The sequence below is a fragment of the Anastrepha obliqua genome, chromosome 6 (genome assembly GCF_027943255.1).
Source record: "Anastrepha obliqua isolate idAnaObli1 chromosome 6, idAnaObli1_1.0, whole genome shotgun sequence".
Taxonomy (NCBI): Eukaryota; Metazoa; Arthropoda; class Insecta; order Diptera; family Tephritidae; genus Anastrepha; species Anastrepha obliqua.
Genome location: NC_072897.1, coordinates 21,774,581 through 21,794,621, shown reverse-complemented (window position 1 = coordinate 21,794,621; position 20,041 = coordinate 21,774,581). Strand labels below are relative to the sequence as shown.

At 38.3% G+C, this 20,041-nt stretch overlaps 1 protein-coding gene across 2 annotated transcripts; it reads right to left on the bottom strand.

Annotated features, from left to right (window-relative positions):
* Positions 1-523: 523 nt before the first annotated feature.
* LOC129249925 (glutamate receptor ionotropic, kainate 1-like) lies at positions 524-19,599 on the bottom strand. Of its 2 annotated transcripts, none has more exons than XM_054889590.1 (5): positions 19,510-19,599; positions 9,173-9,400; positions 8,929-9,081; positions 8,662-8,865; positions 524-1,233 (listed from the first exon to the last, which is right to left on the bottom strand). In XM_054889590.1, the coding sequence occupies exons 2-5, from the start codon at positions 9,389-9,391 to the stop codon at positions 1,180-1,182; spliced, it is 630 nt and encodes a 209-aa protein (XP_054745565.1). In that variant the 5' UTR covers positions 9,392-9,400; positions 19,510-19,599; the 3' UTR covers positions 524-1,179. The 2 variants fall into 2 exon arrangements, with proteins under 2 accessions (XP_054745565.1, XP_054745566.1); XM_054889591.1 differs by lacking the exon at positions 524-1,233 and adding an exon at positions 8,459-8,575 and having other exon boundaries at positions 19,510-19,598.
* Between the last annotated feature and the right edge of the window lie 442 nt (positions 19,600-20,041).

The window sequence follows — 20,041 nt, the reverse complement described above, 5'->3', positions numbered from 1 at the left end:
TTTTATTTCTAAAATTTAATACATAGTATTCCTCTTGAACATTAAAATTCATATATCGAATGATAATGTACTACTTCATGGTAAAGACCTTGAAAGTTTTTTAATTGAAACAATTTTGTTCACGCAGCCGCATATGTTAATAAATTCATATTCTTATGTATGCCATCTTCCTTGTGTTTTGTTTTTTTTTTTTTTTTTTTGAAGGAGGGGAAGCATCAAGAGCCTATGGCCGAATCCGTGGTATGAGACTTTAACCCATTTAAACCCCCCCTCCTGTCCTACGATATGTCCTCCTGGAACTTCACCATTAAGTAGTACATCAGGAGGTCGTTGTGACTATATTATTACTCAATCGTCTGTTATTGTCATTCTGTTCTGTATATTGTGTTAAGGAGCTCTTCCTAGTGACCTACGTGCATATTCTGCGTATTGAAGGTTCTTCATGATATTTGCGGCCACTACACATGTAATTTTACAGTTTTCTTCGTTTTCGCATATCGGCGTTTGTTGTTCTTCTCGGCACTGAGGGCAGTACGGGTCGTTTTCAAGATGGAACCTGTGTAAGTATGCTTTAAAGCAACAATGCCTAGTAAGCAACTGTGTGATACAAAAATCAATTTCTCCGTGTTTTTGCTCAATCCACCTCGCAATGTTTGGAATCAGTTCGAAGGTCCACCTACCTTTCTCAGATTGCTCCCACCGTATCTGCCATTATTCAGTTGTTCGCAGCTTTTCTTGTCTTTTAACCACGCTCGACTGTTTCTGCCCAATGGAGTTATGAACCCTATACATCTTAACTGCAAGAAGATCGATAGGCACCATTCCCGTTATCACATGGATTGCGTCATCTGAGGCAGTGCGATAGGCACTGACTACTGCCAAGGCGTCAAGTACGTGTTGGAGATCAGCTACCGTAATCACTAACTCTTTACGTACCCGTCGTGTTGTCAGTACTACGACTTCAGTTTTTTGAGCTGCAAGTTCTATCTTCACATATCCAAGCCATCTTCTAATTTTTATAATTGCATCGTTGCATAACGCTTGCAGCACGTCCAGATGCTTCCATCAACCTCTCAGTGCACTCATAATCTGGGTCAGCTTGCGGAGTTGAACGCATTTTTTATGTCTAAGGTAACAACAGCGCAGTATTTCTTCGTGCCACCTTTCCACCTCCTACCGCTAGTGACTTGACGAGCAACACTCATTACAGCTGTATGGCATCTTCTGGAGCGCCTGGAAGTGAAGCAAATATTTAGGAAGGAATTTGATTTGGTTGAAGGGAATTCAACAAAATTTTAACTGAGAAGATGACTTAGGCAGATAGATGCAACGACACACATATCTATATATATAAAAATTCAGCGGTTTTTCGCGTTGTGATGAACTTTACGGAGAATGGCTCAACCGATTTTAACCAAACTTTGCCACATTGAAGAGACATATGTGGAGAAGGTTTGTAACTATGTTTGGTTAAAATATCCTATACTTCTTCGTCAACACACAGTATACACGAGGCAGCGTTCTTTTTACGCGTGTGGTTGTTATTGTAAACGGTTGCATGGAGCGTACATTTTACTCACATATGTACAAGTTAACGCAGCAGTATTTATGCCTAAGTGTTCATTCCAGTACATACATTTCAATGGAATGCAAACATACATACATATACATATATTCATACAGCAGTGACTGCACGCCTGCATTCGCATAGAATAGAAAGATACAAATTAGCAGGCACAGCTGTAGCTGACCGCATGCAATAATTAATCGAAACACAATGCTGCTGTGACTAACTTAATACTTTGCTTAAATACTTCTTCTTTACACCCACACTTCGGGATAACCGAAGCAAAACCATTAGCTCAACGAACCTGAACAGGTCGTCGCTAAAAAAGTACTTAAGCAAGGCCGTTTTCTTAGAAGATTACCAAAGGTTATCAGTAATAGTGCATAGTGAAAGTAAGTGTTAAAACTAACAAGAAAGTGTTTTATTTGGTAAAGTGTTCAAGTGAAGCAGTTTCCAGGCATCAACCAAGGAGATAAAAAAAGTGCATCAGAAATATTTAAGAGAAGAGATTGTTTTCACATTTTCGAAAATCGAAATGATGAAATTACTAATTACCAAATGGGAAGATACATTAGTAGCAACGAAGCAGTTTGGAAAATATTATCATTTCCGGTTCATGATCGCCATCCAGCTGTTATTCATTTGTCAGTCCATTTAGAAAATGAACAAAGTGTTTATTTCACTGAAAATACTGCTCAACAAATGGCCGAACGACCACCAGCAACAACACTAACTGCATTTTTCAACTTATGTGAAACAGATTCATTTGCAAGAACATTGCTTTATTCAAATGTTCCTAAATATGTATTATACTTGGAATGCATCATCAAGGTCCTGGGCACGAAGGCAAAGAGGAATATTTGTAGATGGATATCCAGGTGTTCATTTGGGTGATGCAATCAGACGACTTTACACTGTGCATCCAAGTAAAGTGGAATGTTTCTATTTACGTTTACTCTTAGTTGATATTCCCGGCCCAAGATCATTCGAAAGTTTGAAACGAGTTAATGGTCATCTTTGTTGTACTTATCAGCAAGCATGCAAAGAATTGAATTTGCTTGAAAATGATAATCAGTGGGATGCAACTCTTATGGATGCATGTGCAACAAGTTCTCCACACCAAATAAGAACACTATTTGCCATCATTATTGCTACATGTTTCCCAGCAAACCCCAAAGAATTGTGGAGTACTTACCAAGAATACATGACAGAAGATATCCTACATCAAGTACGTCGCATTACTGCAAATCCAAATTTGAATTATACAGATGAATTATATAATGAGGCATTAATTAAAATCGAAGACTTTTGCCTGATGATTGCAAATAAAACTCTGAGTGAGTTAGGTATGATCGCACCAAATTGTCCGATGCATGATGCATACAATGCAGAATTAAGACGTGAAAAAGAATATGATCCAAATGATCTGAACACATTTGTAACAACAAACCTACCAAAATTAAACACAGAACAAAGGCAGGCATATAACACATTTATAGACAATGTTGCAAATGAAAGGGGAGGAATATTCTTCTTAGATGCACCAGGTGGGACTTGGCCACTGCACATTCTGCATTAAAGTTACCATTAAATATGCAAGTAAATGAAGAACCAACTTGCAACATTTCTAAAGATTCTGGAATGGGAAAGGTTTTAAAAACATGTAAAATTATTGTATGCGATGAATGTACGATGGCTCATAAAAAATCACTGGAAGCCTTAAATAGAACACTGAAAGAGTTTCGAAATAACACAAACATATTTGGTGGTACACTAATTCTATTGGCCGGTGATTTTCGACAAACTTTGCCTGTTATTCCCAAATCAACAGCAGCTGATGAATTGAGAGCGTGCCTTAAATCTTCTAATCTGTGGAAATTTGTCCAAAAACTCACATTGACTACTAATGTTCGTGTGCAGTTACAGAATGATCCAACAGCTGCTGAATTTTCCGAACATTTGTTGGAAATTGGAAATGGACGAAAGCCAATTGATAAGAATACAGGCATGATCACACTTCCAACTCATTTTTGTACCGTAACAGAACCAAGAGTACAATTAGTGCAAAATGTATTCCCAAATATTGCACAAAACTATCGAAATCAAGATTGGCTTAGCGAGAGAGCTATATTAGCTGCCAAAAATATCGATGTCAATGAAATCAATGCCAGTATTTTGACTCAAATTCCAGGTGAAGTTGTCAATTGATTCAATCACAAATCCCGACGATGTAGTGAATTATCCAATTGAATTTTTGAATTCACTTAATTTGCCTGGCTTGCCACCACATCGTTTGCAATTGAAAGTCGACGCAGTGATCATTATGTTGCGAAATATCAATCAGCCGAAACTATGCAATGGGACAAGATTAATTGAAGCAAATTTAAAGGTGAAGATGTTTTGATTCCGCGCATTCCAATGATTTCAACAGATTTGCCTTTTGATTTTAAGCGACTTCGATTTCCCATTCGCCTTGCTTTTGCTATTACAATCAATAAGTCTCAAGGTCAAACACTTCAATTATGTGGAATTGACCTAACTTATCCATGCTTTGGACATGGGCAACTGTATGTAGGATGTTCTCGAGTAGGGAAACCATCGTTACTTTATATTTATACACCGCATGAAAATAAAACCAAAAATTTTGTGTATCAGAAGGCTTTAGAATAAGTTGTTAGTTTACAATCATTAGAGTAAGTCACTAAAATAAATAAAACATTGTTATTAGAATAAGTCACAAAATAATGGCCGAGCATGAATTAAATGATAAAACAAGAACAAAACAAAGAACACTTTTCATTTATATTTTTCTTTCACTCAGCGAAGCGGGTGAGGGTCCGCTAGTATTTATATATAATTTTGGATGATTCGCTCTTTCTAAGCCACTATTGAATTTAGCAATTTCTTCTTTATGTTAAAGTCCCTGTAGCTAGCCTACAGCGTTAACTTTCTTTGTTCCAAATTGCAAACGAATTTTTTTCAGCATTTGTTTATTTTGACCAGTGGAGTATATTTCTGTTAACTTTTAGTGAAAAACATATTATATATGTGGTGAACCACGTGAGCCGAACGAGTACCTCCCTAAATTCCATTCGTTCCAGTCATTAAGACTTCGGTATACATTAAGATTCTCTGAAAATTGTTTTCACAACTGGAAAAAACATGAACAAACACCACTTAACGGCATATTATTTGTTTTTTGTATATTTTTGGTTGCTGTTGCATTCAGAGTTGAGGGTAGTAGTCAGGTAGTGATTCATATTGTTCATTTCATCGAATCAATAAAAACAAGTTTTTGCAATAATGCCGGGTTATCGTTGGTTTATTTGGTTTATTATAATTGCCATGACAATAAATCAGTATAAAAATAACTGAAATGTTTTTAATTGATGCAAGGTCAGTGTACAACATTATAGGTAAATCACGTATAAAACGAAAACCGGTTATAGATAAAGGAGTACATCCTTAGGATGTTAGCTGCAGATTTGGAATAACGCCAAAGTGTGAAAGTAAGTGCTGAAACATTCCGAAGAGTTACCTTAAAAGTCAAATTTTCATGAAGAAGTGCAAAAAAAGCTGTTACTATCGCGAGCTTACGTTGACAAACTACTTTTACTCACGTTTCGTCCTCAGTCGAATAATAGGATAATGTTGCTTTTATGTGATGAGACACAAACAATGTTATACAGGGTTTGATTGAAAAGTAATGAGCCTTATTTTTTAAGCAGTTTTATTAAACCTTTTGGCTTGTTTGACTAATATTCTTCTAAATAGGACCCTTGAGCGTTAATACACCGCTGATAGCGGTCCTTCCACTGCAGGAAACAGTTTTTAAACTCATCCGCCGGAATCGCGTTCAATTCACAGTTTTTTGGATCGCCTCGATGGAGTCGAAACGCCTCCCCTTCAGCTTTCTTTTCAGGCGCGGTCAGGTCCCCGGAGGGGACAGGTCTGGGCTGTAGGGAGGGTGGGGAAGCACCGGAACACCCATCTTGGCCAATGCAGAGGTGCAGAAGAAGGCGGTGTGCGCCGGCGCATTGTCGTGATGAAGGGTCCAATTGTTGACGAGGTCGGGCCGAACCCGGGCGACGCGGTTTTTCAGCCGAAGGAGCACTTCTTTGTGAAATGCCGCGTTTATAGTGCTTCCTGGAGGTACAAATTGTTTAGCTTTACGAAAAATTTAACACACTTTAAAACATCTTTCACGCGTGGAGCGATGTTGACTGCATCGCTGTTGCCAGCGAACTGGGACCGGTTTCTAGTGGAAGAGGAAGGTCCAACGATCATTCACGGTAAAACTGTTAATCTTTTTAGGCTATCCGGGGATCAAGCCATGATGTCTTCATATGAATGGAATTGCTGGTCAGCTAGAGCTTGTGCCATCGATCGGAACAGGTGATAATTGGACGCCGCAATATCTGGAAAATATGGCGGGTGGGGTAGGATTATCCATTTCAGTGTTTCCAGGTAGGTTTTAACGGGCTTGGCAACGTGAGGCCGAGCGTTGTTATGCTGTATAATAAATTTGTCATGCCTCTCCGCGTATTGCGGCTGCTTCTCGCGCAGTGCACGGCTCAATCGCATCAATTGAAATCGATACCGATCCCCAGTGATGGTTTCGCTTGGTTTTAACAGTTCATAATAAATAACAAAAACTTGGTCCCACCAAATACGTAGCATAATCTTCGACGACGTAGAAGCATGACCGGGCAGTCCACATGACTTTATTTTCTTTGGATTGCTGTAAAGAATCCATTTTTCCTCATCCGTCCCTATGCGATGAAGAAAAGCCTTCCTTTTTTACCGCTGGAGTAGTTGTTCACAGGGAAAAAACGACGTTCAGCATCCCTTGGTTTTAACTCATAAGGAACCTAAGTTCCCTGTTTCTGAATCATTCCCAAAGCATGCAATCGCTTGGAAATGGTTTGGCGGGTAACTCCTAATACTGAAGCAAGCTCTCCTTGCGTTTGACACGGATCAATGAGCAATGCCTCCAATTCAGCGTCTTCGAAGGTTTTTGGCCTTCGTTCACGCGGACGGTCATCAACACTAAAATCATCGTTTTTGACGTGACGAAACCAATTTCGGCATTTAAAGCAGCATCATAAATATTTTGTAGCTCCTGATACGCTTCAGCCGCCATTTTTTTTCGAATGAAAGAGAAAAATCAACACTTTCCGCAAATGACAATTATTCGACAAAAAATCAGACATTTTCACAAAACCAAAAGTATATGATACCAAAACAAACACACTAATGTGTCGAAGCAGTTTGTTTACTATATGTTTAAGCTTGGTTTATGACGTTTAGGTTATGTTAGAATCGACTAGCACACACTTCTGGCGGCATCTATTGACAAACAGCGGGAACTTAGTTGCGCACCTAATACTTTTTATATCAGGTCAGTCCATAAGTTCGTGCGTATTTTACCCATAATTTCACTTTTGTACGATTTTTGCATACAAAAAATTATTCGCGGATTATAACGGAACTATTTATTTTTTCTTTGATATAGTATTGTGCACGTGTTGTTAAAAAATAAAATGGAATCTTCGAACGCGTATAAGAGGCATATTTTGTATTTTTTTTATAAAAGTGGTAAAAATGCAACAACTGCTGTGCAGTAATAAACACTGTTCACGGAGAGGATGCCGTGAGTGTAAGGACTGCGCAAAAGTGGTTTTCAAAATTCCGAAGTGGTAACTGCGACGTTGAAGAAGGCCCGCGCGATGGTCGTCCTGAAGTCTTTAACTCCGACGCCTTGCTCGAACTCGAGGAAGCTGAGTCAAATTTCTCAGTCCATATGATACCTCAGATGTTAAATTCATTGCATGGAACAGTTCCCAGGCGTCTGGTTCAGTTGGTAAAGGTTTCAAATCTAGGAAAATGGGTTCCGCATAGACTTTCCGTCGCCAACCTTTAGCAGAGAGTGAATATGTGTTCTCAGCTGCTGCAACGGCTTGAAAATGAAAGGTTTTTGAACCGAATCATTACTGGTAATGAAAAATGGGTCCTTTACAACAATCCTGTTCGCAAACGCCAATGGTTAGATAAAGATGAAACACCAGAACCGACCTATAGAGATCTCCTGTCTATTTAGTGGGATATGGTCGGAATTGTTTATTATGAACTTCTGGAACCAAACCAGAATATAACTGCTGATTATTATTCCCATCAGCTATCAAACCTGAATGGGGCACTTAACAAAAATTGACCGTCTTTAGTTATTAGGCGCAAAGTTTTGTTTCACCACGACAACGCAAGACCTCATACCGCAAGGCAAACATAAGGCAAGCTGAACGAGCTCGGATGGGAGTTAATGCCGCATCCACCATACTTTCCGGATATTGCACCTTGTGATTATCACCTTTTCCGTGGATTTCAATCGCATTATTGGCTCGAAGGACAAACAATTTTTTGAGCAGGAAATTAAAAATGTCATATTTTTTATTAATTTTAAAACCACCTTTAAAAAACACACGAACTTATGGACTGATAATTACATAAAGGAGCAGCTCGACAACGAAGTACTTCGATTGACTAATAACATCCAACGTACAGCTTGACAGAGTACACCTATTATAAAGAATACCGTCTCAGGTCACAAGTATACCAAAGAAATAAAGGAAATTGTATTGTAGAAATGGAAATTCGACGAAGATGGTATCAAATACGATCACTTCCTAACAAACTCCTTTTTAATAATATTACTAAAAAACCTAGCGACGAAATGAAGAGTACAATAACAGTTCAATCGCAGATTACCTACAAAATTAACACATGAGCAAAAGACAAATTATTCACTATGGAAATGTACAAAAAAAAAAATTAAAACAACCATCATCGCAAAACCCACCAATCAAGACCACGACAAAACCAGTAAACGAAAGGCACAGATCTGCGCAAACTACTTCGAGGACGCGTTCACATCATATAAATCAGTAAAAGCTCCTGATGAACATGATGGCGATTGCAATGCTGTTAATAAGATCCCCCGATAGCACAGAACTAAATAATAAAAGAAATTACAAAACTAAAGATATAAAATCGCCAATTTAGATCCTTATTACTGATGAAATACTAAATTCACTTACCAATATTGTAATAACAACTAGCGTAACATTCAATGCACCCGCATCAAAAAACAATGAAGGCTCGGTTATATTGAGACGGGTCTCTGGAGACCATTCCCCCACTTTAACTATGGAATGTTGCCGCAGCTTGACTAGATCCAATTTAAATTGAACTCGTCGACCTTCTTTAAATTGTATGGGACCGGTCAGACCCCTCCACTCCACCTTTACGCAAATATATACGTTTTTATTTACTATTTAACTCATAAGAAAATTCTATGGAATCACCGAGTTTATGTAGTTTATCAAACTTAAACCTCCGTCCCATGGGATTTCCTCCTCACATGAAGCGTTCGAAATACGCAGAGTATGTGATTGTTCCAAGGTTTTTAAGCCTATAGCGAATATGTAAACAGAATCGTATACTAAGGCTGGTTCCGTCTAGAAATAATGGGATCTAAATTATTATTGTAAACTATTAAGAAATTGTCACTGAATGGTTTGTTCTAAAATTTCATTAAGAGCACTTCACCTGTATTGTACGCAGTTTCCTGTGGTAAATTGATTCGTTTTTATACTGGCTGTTGTACACTTCCATGCCCTTAAGTATACTTCGCACGCTCACATCGCCAACATCTATTAGACGAAACGAGGTAATATTTACGAAATTATATTTAAAATCATCCAGATCGAATGTTTCGATGTCGAAACTAGTGAAGAAGTAATGATACTTATACTCGTTCATCTGCATTTGCAAAATCTGAAATGTAACAAGAACTGTTGTTCGCCACAATCAAATGTCCAAAAAGGCTTAAACAAATATTTCTAATATATTCTATAGATTATTCAGTGCAAAAACCAAGCAAAAGTTTAGGTGGTATAATATTATTTTAGACAAAATACGAGTTTTGTTAAAAAAAATATGGTGAATTTTCAAATTTCGCGGGCTGCGTACATTCGATTATGATTTCGATTATTATTTTTTTTTTTATGTCGTCTCGAAGATATGTTCATGGTTTTGGCAATATAGCATGTTTAGTTTGTTTGTGAGAGGCATAAATAAGACAAGGGTTTTGCGTGTTCGGCGATTTTCTGCTATCGACTCTTGGCTCTCCTGGACTCTTCCATTGGGACGATTGGGTTTGGTTTCGATGTCATAACCTTATATGCATGATGCGTCACAAATTATGGCCCTTTTAAGCAAGTCTGGATCATCGTTGGCATTATTCAACAATTCCTGAACGATGCTCATGCAACATTGTTTTTGGTCGAAATTCAGCAATTTTGGAACGAACTTCGCCGCCACACGCTTCATGCCCAAAGTTTCCGAAAAGATTGTACGATATGCCGATACATGCAACTTTTCTAATTATGATTCGACGATTCTCCATTCTTCATTTTCTCAACATTTTATCGGTTGTTGATGCGCTGGGGTGTCCAGAGGTAGCGTCGTTATTCACATCTTCGCGACCTTTTGTGAAAAGCTTGTACCACTTGTAAGCATTTTTTTGACTCAGAGTACTCTCACCGTATGCCACTGTCAACATTTGAAGTGTTTTTGAGCACTTAATTCCATTTTTTAAACAAAATTTGATGCAACTTTTTGATCCATTTTTTTCGATAGCATAAAATCGCCGTGCACGCAAAACCCTTGTACTATTTATGCCTCTCACAAACAAACTAAACATGCTACATTGCTAAAACCATGAACATATCTTCAAGATGAGTGTCCCACTTAAAAAAATAAAAATCGAATGCGCGTAACTGGCGAAATTTGAAAATTCCCTTTACTTTTTAACAAACCTCGTACATGTATGTAAGTACAATAGTTTCAAACAATCATTAAATTTAGAAACTTAATGAAAGCAATATACTCGTAAATATAATTAGGTTGTTCAGAGTAGGCTGGTTATCTTATTATGTGGATATATAATTAGTTATATCAACAACAACAAAATGTATTATCGAAAATAACCAACTTCTACCCTTGTTACTATGTTGTTGATTATGTGGTTTTCTACTTATTTGTTTCGAAAATTATATGGATTTAATGAAAAGGCTGTACGAATAAAAAATCAAATTACCTTAAGCGAATGTCATCACTATATTTTGTATTTGACAATTCTAAGGAAAAAATTGTTACGAATTATCATCACACACTTTATCAATTAGCGTTCGCTGCAGAGAACGTTGATGATATAGGAAGTCTCATGAACTATATACGAATAATGTGAATTGTCAAAAATGAAGTCTAACCGCGAAGACTTTTTCACCTCGCCCAGCTCGACAGCGGGGCAGTTCTTACATACATACATGATTACAGTGAATTCTCTCTATGACATTGTCTCTGCACAGTTTTTGGCTTCTGTATAAAATCAAATTGACTAATGGGCGTCGGCAATTTGCAATGTATTCAAATATGCATATTTCTATGTTCCTTTATAAAACGAAATCTTATTTATCCACATTTTTTATTACAGAGCATAAAAATTCGAAATAAATAAAAGAAAAAATTAAAGAAACCTCTATTCATAAATATATGGGGCAACTAAGCAAAAGTTTAATTGCATCTTTAATTCATATAGTGTTACATACAAACATACATAGATTACGACGCATCGCATTATCGTATCTACATACAATAATTAGTGAGTAAATACGCGAATTATGGAATTCCTGCTTTACAAATGCTAAAACAATTCTCGTCTACACATGCATATAACATAACTACATATACAATATACTCTCGATTCTTACACGTAATGAAGACCGGGCTCGGTGTAATTTTCGAGGTTGTCGCAAGTACTGAGGTTTTTCCCAAAAACCATTATTTTTACTCTATGATTTCCAGAAGTATGATATTTGTACAAGCGAGGAACGTTATTCTCTCCTTATTGATCTTATGCCCCGGAGTCGGTTTTTCTTTTGACCGCTCAGGAGTTTTATCGGGTAAGAGCTTCCAAAATAAGGCAAATTCATCGGCATTGAGTATCTGCTCTTTTGTCAAACTTAAATCCATAATTGTTTGGTTAAATTTGTCCAGAAATGGGTTGATGTAGTCTCTTATTCGATAATTTTTAGGCATCGAATTCCATGCCTCTTTTTAAAGTTTGCAACCCAACCATTGTTAGCGTGGAAGCATCGAGGTTTTTTCTGAATTTGGCAGGAAGCATAGCTTATGGCTGTTAGCATATCACTTGTAGCTGGTAGGTTTTAGGCCCTTTGATTCGCAAACCAATTGAACAACGCCTTCTCCATTTTTGCACACTCATAAACCTTAAGAGTTTTCCTTTTACCTGGACCAGATTCAGATCCCGTAACAAACTTCTTAATGGACATATAATTTTTTTACAACGACTTATTGTCGCTCTATGCACACATTTAATTTGTTCAGAATGTCAGTTTTTTCCTCTATTATTTTGAAGATTGAACATTGTCATTTATGAATGAAAAATAATATCGTTCAAATGACTGCCACGACTGGCTTTAAAGTAAGCAATTTTTAAGCACATTTTCGATTGTTTGGGCTCCAATTTCATGAATGGCAACTTCGATTTCGTGCTTTAAAGCATCAATCGTCTCTGGATGGCTCGCATAGCATTTGTCCTTAACGGCTCCCCACAAAAAATAGGCCAACGGGCTTAAATCACAGCTCCGAGGCGGCCAATTGATATCGGAATTCCAAAACGGTAGCCAAAAGTTCGAGTGTAACTTTGGCAGTGTGACAAGTTGCACCGTCCTGTTGAAACCAAATGTCGTCCATGTCATCCTCTTAAATTTTTGAAATAAAAACTCGTTGAGCATGTCACGGTAACGCTCGCCATTTACTGTAACCGCGGAAGAAGAAGAAGACTCACCACTTTGGAAATACTTTTTCACTATTTCCCAATTTTGTTCAAGCGTATAGCGTCCCATTTCGTAAATGTCAAACCTTTAAGTAAATTATGAACACACTTGACATGTCATTTGTGTTACCTTTCTCAAAAAAATAGGTGGTTCGAAAAGCAAACGCTATGTGGCCCACCCTGTATAACAACAAAAACCAATTCATTCATAAGTTCGAGCTCATATTTCTAGGGGCATATTATTTTCATTAATAAAACGAAAAAAATGCACTAGACGCGATTGAGCCGCCCATATGCTCATATGTCTCAACGAAGACAAAAGGTCTAAATACAGTTTGAAGAAATCTCTGACGACCATTCGAAAATCGTCAATATTGAAATATTTGATAAATCGTGAATTTTTGTCAAGTCGAATGGCGTGCCTTCGTATATATGTATGTATGTCCGCGCGCATAATCATACAGTAACATGCAGAAAACAGCAACAAGTAGCTTAGGTATAAAAAAAGTTCCGTCCTGAACATTTCGACTTTAGAGAAAATCTCGAAAAAGTTATCTCTTGTTATCATATAGTAGGTAAATATTAAATTAATACAAGTAAATTAATTTACGAATGGGGCTCTCCAATAGATAAAAATTGCACAAACACATATGTATGTATATATACATATGTGCAAAGTTAGAAACTTATGTACTCTGAAAGCGGTATGCGACTTATTTCGATGTTACAGTGCATACATTCTAACTTCGGAAAAGGCCCAAGGTGCCAAATTTGGTTGAAAGAATTTAATATAATAATATTGTAACGAAAGTTTTAAGTAATTAATATTGGGCCCCTTCTTTTCGCCATGGCTTGGCAAGCGGCGAATAGATGAAGCAACTGGTACAAGTAATTATATGTTGGTAACACTGGCAAAGTTGTGCCAAAAGTTGTATTTGTTTGGAAGCACTTAATAAGTTGCTTGAAAGCATTAAGAAAGTAAGAATTTATTTTATCGAGGAAATTACACAAAACTTTAAAAATTTACATCTTATTTACACTACTAACACCAACATGGACAACGAGCGACTAAATTTGGTAAGAAAATGCTTTTATTTACAATTGACATGTCTAAGGCTTCACAATACTTTGCAAGTGAAGAAGTGCTAATAATTGGAACTGAAGGTGTATTGACAGTCTTGGAAACCATCCCTTCAAGCTGCAGTTCGGACTCTTCATCCCGCTCAGAAGAATCCGAACGAGAAGAAGCAACTAAAGTTCCAAACTTTGCGATCGGGTAGAGCGATTTTCGGAAAATGAATTTAAATCACACATAAGACTGTAGCGATCAACTGCAGAATATTTAATCCGTATGCAATCCAAATAATTTTCATTTAGTCCACATAAATTTTTACCATAAGCTTTTTCAGAGAGATATGCAAGCAGTATTCTACCAAACACCAATTCTGGCGGGAAGGAAAGCGTACCACCAAGAAAATAAGTGCTGATGTATTATACATATATTTGGTACATGAGCAACACCATAACGTTTTGTCAGCTGGCCAACTTATTTGGGTATCGCAGTCAACTGCGTGGTATGTGATAAATAATGATTCATCATGGATCATATCAATTGGCCACGAATATATAAAATAGCCAAAGGTACAGAAGTAGCGTATATTAGGAGGAAGTTTCAAGAAAATAGTAGGATACCGGGCGTTATTGGAGCCATTGACTGCACGCATATTCCCATCAAAACACCCCAAAATAATAAATAAAGCTATTTAAATCGGATACACAGCTACAGTCTAGTGCTTCATGCAGTAGTAGATGCTGAAAAAAGGTTTACCGACATAAATTGTTGCGAGCCTGGATCACTACATGACAGCAGAGTCCTTCGAAGATCAAACCTGTTTCGTAAGACGCAATCGGAACCACAAAATTTTGTTTCCAGACAAAATGTCTAGTACCACCTTATAAGGATTACTGCAATTTGACTTCATCGCAACGGAATTTTAATAAAGTCCATTCTTCTACCCGCGTTGTTGTAGAAAACGGTTTTGGATTATTAAAAACTAGATTTAGAAGATTGCTGCACTTAACAGAACAAACCAATTTATGCTTTGTTGTAAATTGTTATTGCGTGTATTATTCATAATATTTGTATAATATTTGATGACTTAAGTATTGAAATTCCCCAGATGAGACTATTGAAAGCAATTCCCAAGAACACAATATGATTTAAAATACCAAAAAAAATGTATTTTTTTAGGCTATATAAATAAATCATATTCATTGCAAAAAAACTATAAAAATATCTTGTCGAATTCAATAAAAATTTAAATAAAATTAAAATGTACATAAAAATATTATCTTTCAAGGAAGTTTTTTAGCACTTCTAGCTTCTCAAGCTCTATTTCCTTCAGCATTTGAACAACAGAGTCGTGATGTCTCCATTTTTCTTCCAGCTTTCTCTCTTTGAGTTTTATTTTCTCCTCATAGTATTTTTCTTGCGCTGTTTTCCTGCGACGACTTAGGGCTGGTTGTGGAGGATCAACTTGAGGAGATTGTGGTGATGTATGTGTTGGAGACGTAGCTGCCTGGGGAGATAGTGGTGATGTATGTGTGGTTGATGCAGGGCGTGGAGTCGAGGCCCCCTGGGGAGATAGTGGTGTTGTATGTTTGGTTGATGCATTGCGTGGAGATGTAGCTGCCTGGGGGGATAGGGGCGGTGATGGTAGGGATACTGCAGTGGGTAAGGATGGTTTTAGGAGTAGGTTTGATACTTTCTGTAGGGATGTCGAGAGTCGGGAAGATCCTGAGTAGATTTGCGCAGGTGGACGGATTTTTGTGGACACAGCCAGCTTGTAGAAAGAGATTGGGTAACGGATTCAGACTGACTGTGAGGACGATGGTGTTGGTGGTAGTTTCGTGAACACTTTTTGTGCGTTGAATGCTTTGTGTGTTGTGTGTTTGTTGCTGCTGAATGGTGCGATGATATGGGCTGTTGAGGGGCTACTGATACTGAAGGATGTGGCACAGTGCCAAAATTAAGAGTGTGATTATTGGCAATCAGTACGCTATTGCCAAAAATCTCTTCCATCTCTTCCAAGTAAGGACAATACATGGAGCAGATCAAGTTCTTACAGCGATGACCTTCGCACATTTAAAGGCAGACACCAAAGTTCGCATTTTGCTTTCCAATGCAAGTGGGATTGTGTATTGTAAGATGTTTTTTCGATGAAGTCTTGTGCTATCATGCACTCCAAAACAAGAGCATAGGAACTTCTTTTCTTTCTTGTATATACATATGAAGACACTCCTCTTGCCGTGCCAAGTAGCACTTTAGCAAACATTTGATTTCGACCACTGTGCACAACTGGCGTTTGCTTTAAAAATCATTGATTAAATTAAATTACTTAAAATATTAATGAAATACTTACTCTTTATTATCTGTTGCCATTTTACTATACATTAGTAATAGTATTAGTAATGAAACTTGTCAAAAATCAGAAAATAGAATTGGCAGCATTGAAAACAAAGACTTATACGAGTCTAATGAGCTATAACCGTACTTGCTAGTGGCGAATCTTACTCGATAACTTTTTTGTTGTTCTCCCATGCAAATTTTTCGTTAAGTTAATCGAGCATAAAGATATTTTTATATTTTATTGAATAAGTAACGAAATATGAAATAATTCAAAACGAAACATATAAACAACAACAATATATATGTTTTGTTTTTCGGGACAACTAGCAAGTACAGCACTAAGGCAACATTAAATCCATTGTACTGCACTCGAGTTTCCTTTTGAATTTTCTTTAAATCTACACAACCTCCGAAGAAAACTGAGTAGATCTTGTAGTGCCAAGGAGCCAACAAGCTTCTTAACACATCAGTGCCAAAGACCTCATACCTGATTCGAGTGTGCACTACACTTTACATGTGCTTCGCCCATAGAGAGTGGCCCTTCATCAGTCCAACCAGCTGCCTACAGTCCTTTCTGCTTAATGAAAGGAGGATCTGCGACAGTCGGTCGGATATGCAGCCTGGCAGGTTTATTTATGGGTTAAAGTAACCCGTTTGCTAACCAGATGCGTACATTCCAAGAGCAAAGTGTAGTTTTGTCCCGCTGGATTCCCCGTAGACAGCAGCTCCCGAACCGTGGTCGCTCCTGGAGCCATTCGTGAAAATACGAGAACAGTGTTTGCTGGGCTCATCTTCAGAATTTGACCACAGTTGAGCCTCTGGCAGCACCACACTGTATATCTTGTCAAGTATGACTCTTGATGGCATAGAGTCAAGGGGCGTGTCAAGGATCGTTGGATCGAAGTCCACGTCGGACAGGGGCCGTACCAATTCCCACTGTGTTTCAGCCTTGGCCTTGAATGGATAAAAACATCAAGTGGTGGTGGACTAACCAGAGCATCAAATGCCGGGCCTGAAGTTGTCGGAAAAGCTTCGGCGCTACAAATGGCCATAGTGCGTTGTAGCCTCGATAAGGTCCTCCTGAATCAAACGAAAGAAAGTCCACTTATCTAGACCGCAGATGCATAGGTGACACTAGGTCTTATCTTATTCGTGCTAGGAGAAAGACCAAACGTTTTCTGCCAAAAGGCATTAAGTGCTTTGGAAGTCTATGTTTCAACGTGTGACTTCCAAAGGAGTTTGATATCGAGAATTACTCCAAGGAATTAGAATTATTTTGATATCTGGATTGTGACTCCAGTACCAGTCTTGGTAGGGTTTGCGAATAGCCATTCGCAAGCACCAAGTGTCAATCATATCCATAGTTTTCTGCACTTCTCTACGGATGTTCATAAGGTGGATCACCATGCACCAAAGCAATGGAGACAGCATACCGCCTTGGGGCAACTTCTGTTAACCCCGGGTGACACCAGCAGATCTGCTCACACCGTGACTATTTTTTGGGCCAGCATCGAACGAATCCAAATCACTAGCACCCGGTCTGAACCAAGCCTACTAGCCAGTGTTGCATATCCTATCAAAAGTGGCATTATCAAACGCCCCTTCTATGTCCAAAAAGGTGCCCATAGCGTACATACCTATATTACTAATGGTCATATTAAAAAGCACCTGTAGCAGAGAATGTTAAAGGGATGAGAAGCCGCAAATGTTAAATAACATTTTTTCGAGTACTAATTTGTAAATTCATAGTAAGGGATTTTCAAATTCAACTTACCACACTAGTAGAGGCTTTCGATTTTTACCACGCTAGTAGAGGATTTCAAATTTTTTTCTGTGTTTACCACAGTAGTCCTCATCATGTTGGTCTCCTTGTCGCGGGGATGAGGCTTAAGTGGTGGTTTGACCCCCATATTCAACACCCAACGCACCCGTTAAGATCTACACGGACGGATCCAAAATGGACAGCGGTGTAGGATCAGGGTTATTTCGCGAAGAGCTTTCTATTAGTGAATCCTTTAAATTACCGGATCACTTTAGCGTTTTTCAAGCTGAAATAAACGCTATTCATGAAGCCTTAAAATGGTTAAAGATAAACAGAATATCATCAACGGATATCTGCATTCTATCAGACAGCCAAGCTGCCCTACGAGCCCTGGATGCATTCCAAACAACATCAAGCAGTGTCTTACGTTGTCGCCAATCTCTAAATGAGATGGCCAAACAATATCGTATAATCTTATGCTGGGTCCCAGGCCACAGAGATATACCAGGGAACTTTAGGGCAGACCGACTTGCAAGAGAAGGTATCTGTATGCCAGACATAAGTAATTTTATGGAGATACCTCTCGCAACTTATAAGCTTCTCATTAAGGACGCACTAATCAATTCTGCAAATCAGAGATGGATTAGCGCTAACACCTGCGAAATTGCTAGGCAAACATGGCCAAGGCTAAATTTACGTCTGTCCAAGAGTATTATAAAACTGAGTAGACTTCAAATCAGGACCTTAGTAGGGGCCCTCACAGGGCATTGTCTCATAGGAAATCATGCAAGGAGATTAGGCGTATACACGCATGGTTTCTGTCGTAGCTGCAGAAATGAGGAGGAATTGGAAACAATTCAACACCTTTTTTGCACATGCCCGGCTCTAGCCAGAAGCAGGAACCGATTTTTAAAATCCTACTTCCTAACGAATATAGATAATCTATACACTTTAGGTATCAACCACCTTTTACGCTTTGTCAAAAGCTCAGGATGGTTCAATGAAATGTAGCCCAGCCCCCGCGGCTCACAACGGACCCATTCCGTGGTCTAAGTGGTATCGTTGTCTCTATGTGCGATGCGGCTGCCAAACCTACCTACCTACCACAGTAGTAGAGGATTTCATATAATTTTTCACCACAGTAGTAGGGGATTCAACACACTAGTAAGGGATTCGTGTATTTCATGCTCACAGCGTGCTAAAGTCGAGGTGATGATTCACGTAGTTTTTGTGACGCTTATTTAATTCAGGTTCAAGTCCTAAAGAATAAAAGTTTTTTACGATTTTTTCTTTACAACTCAAACCAGAAAAGTTTGGTAGAAAATTGAGAGTTTATTTTAATTATAATTGCTTTAAAATAGGGTTTTAGGTGGTTTGTATTTGACATTTAGAAATTTCTTTTCGGTATAAAATAGTTCATGGCGGCCGCCGTAGCCGAATGGGTTGGTGCGTGACTACTCGTGAATCTCGATGAAACACCAAAATTAAGAAAAACATTTTTCTAATAGCGGTCGACCTTCGGCAGGCAGTGGCATCCCTTCGAGTGTATTTCTGCCATGAAAAAACTCCCCATAAAAATATCTGCCGTTCGGAGTCGTATAGGTATATATGTATTTGCGGACTGAAAAATGTGATTCGCTGGAATTGTTCAAGGAATCTAACTCGCATTCAACTCGCGACTGTCGAACTGTTAGAAGACATATTTACATACATACATACCAAATATTGGCAAATAATTCTACGCGAAATATTCCTATATTGACTATTTTCGGATGGTCGAGAAAATTGGCATATGGGCGGCTCGTTTTATGAATGAAAGTACTTTGCTCTTGGAAACTTATGAATGAACTTACTTTTGTGGCGATATGCAATATTTCAGATTGCTCAGTGCGTCGCGACTAAAAGAATCATGGCCGCTGCGACTGCGTCTACGAATGTACTTTGTTGTAGTAGTCGATAGGCTTAGAATTTTAGCTTTGGACGACATAGGCATGTTGAGGCATGTGTTTTTGTTGTGTTCTAGAATATTTTCGAATGAATGCGTGGTGGCAAAGCGGCTGCTTTTGCACCTAAGAATCTATTTTGTTTTGTAAGTTCCATTAGCCCCTGGTGACCATCCAGCATGCTTGACTGCGCTTTGTATGTGTTAGTGCAGTCGGGTGGCGTCGTGAGACACGTATTTGTTGTCGGCTACACGTACGATGCTTGATGAAAATCAAAAATTTTTGATATTTTCGTTTGACGCTTACTTTTTTGATCGTGTCGGAGTCTGATGGACAAAACAGCAGGGTTGTATTTAGCATTGAGGTTAGTATTTAGTGTGCGGTTGCCCAATAGTATATTACTCGTAAACACCTACATATACTAAAAATAAGCACAATCCCT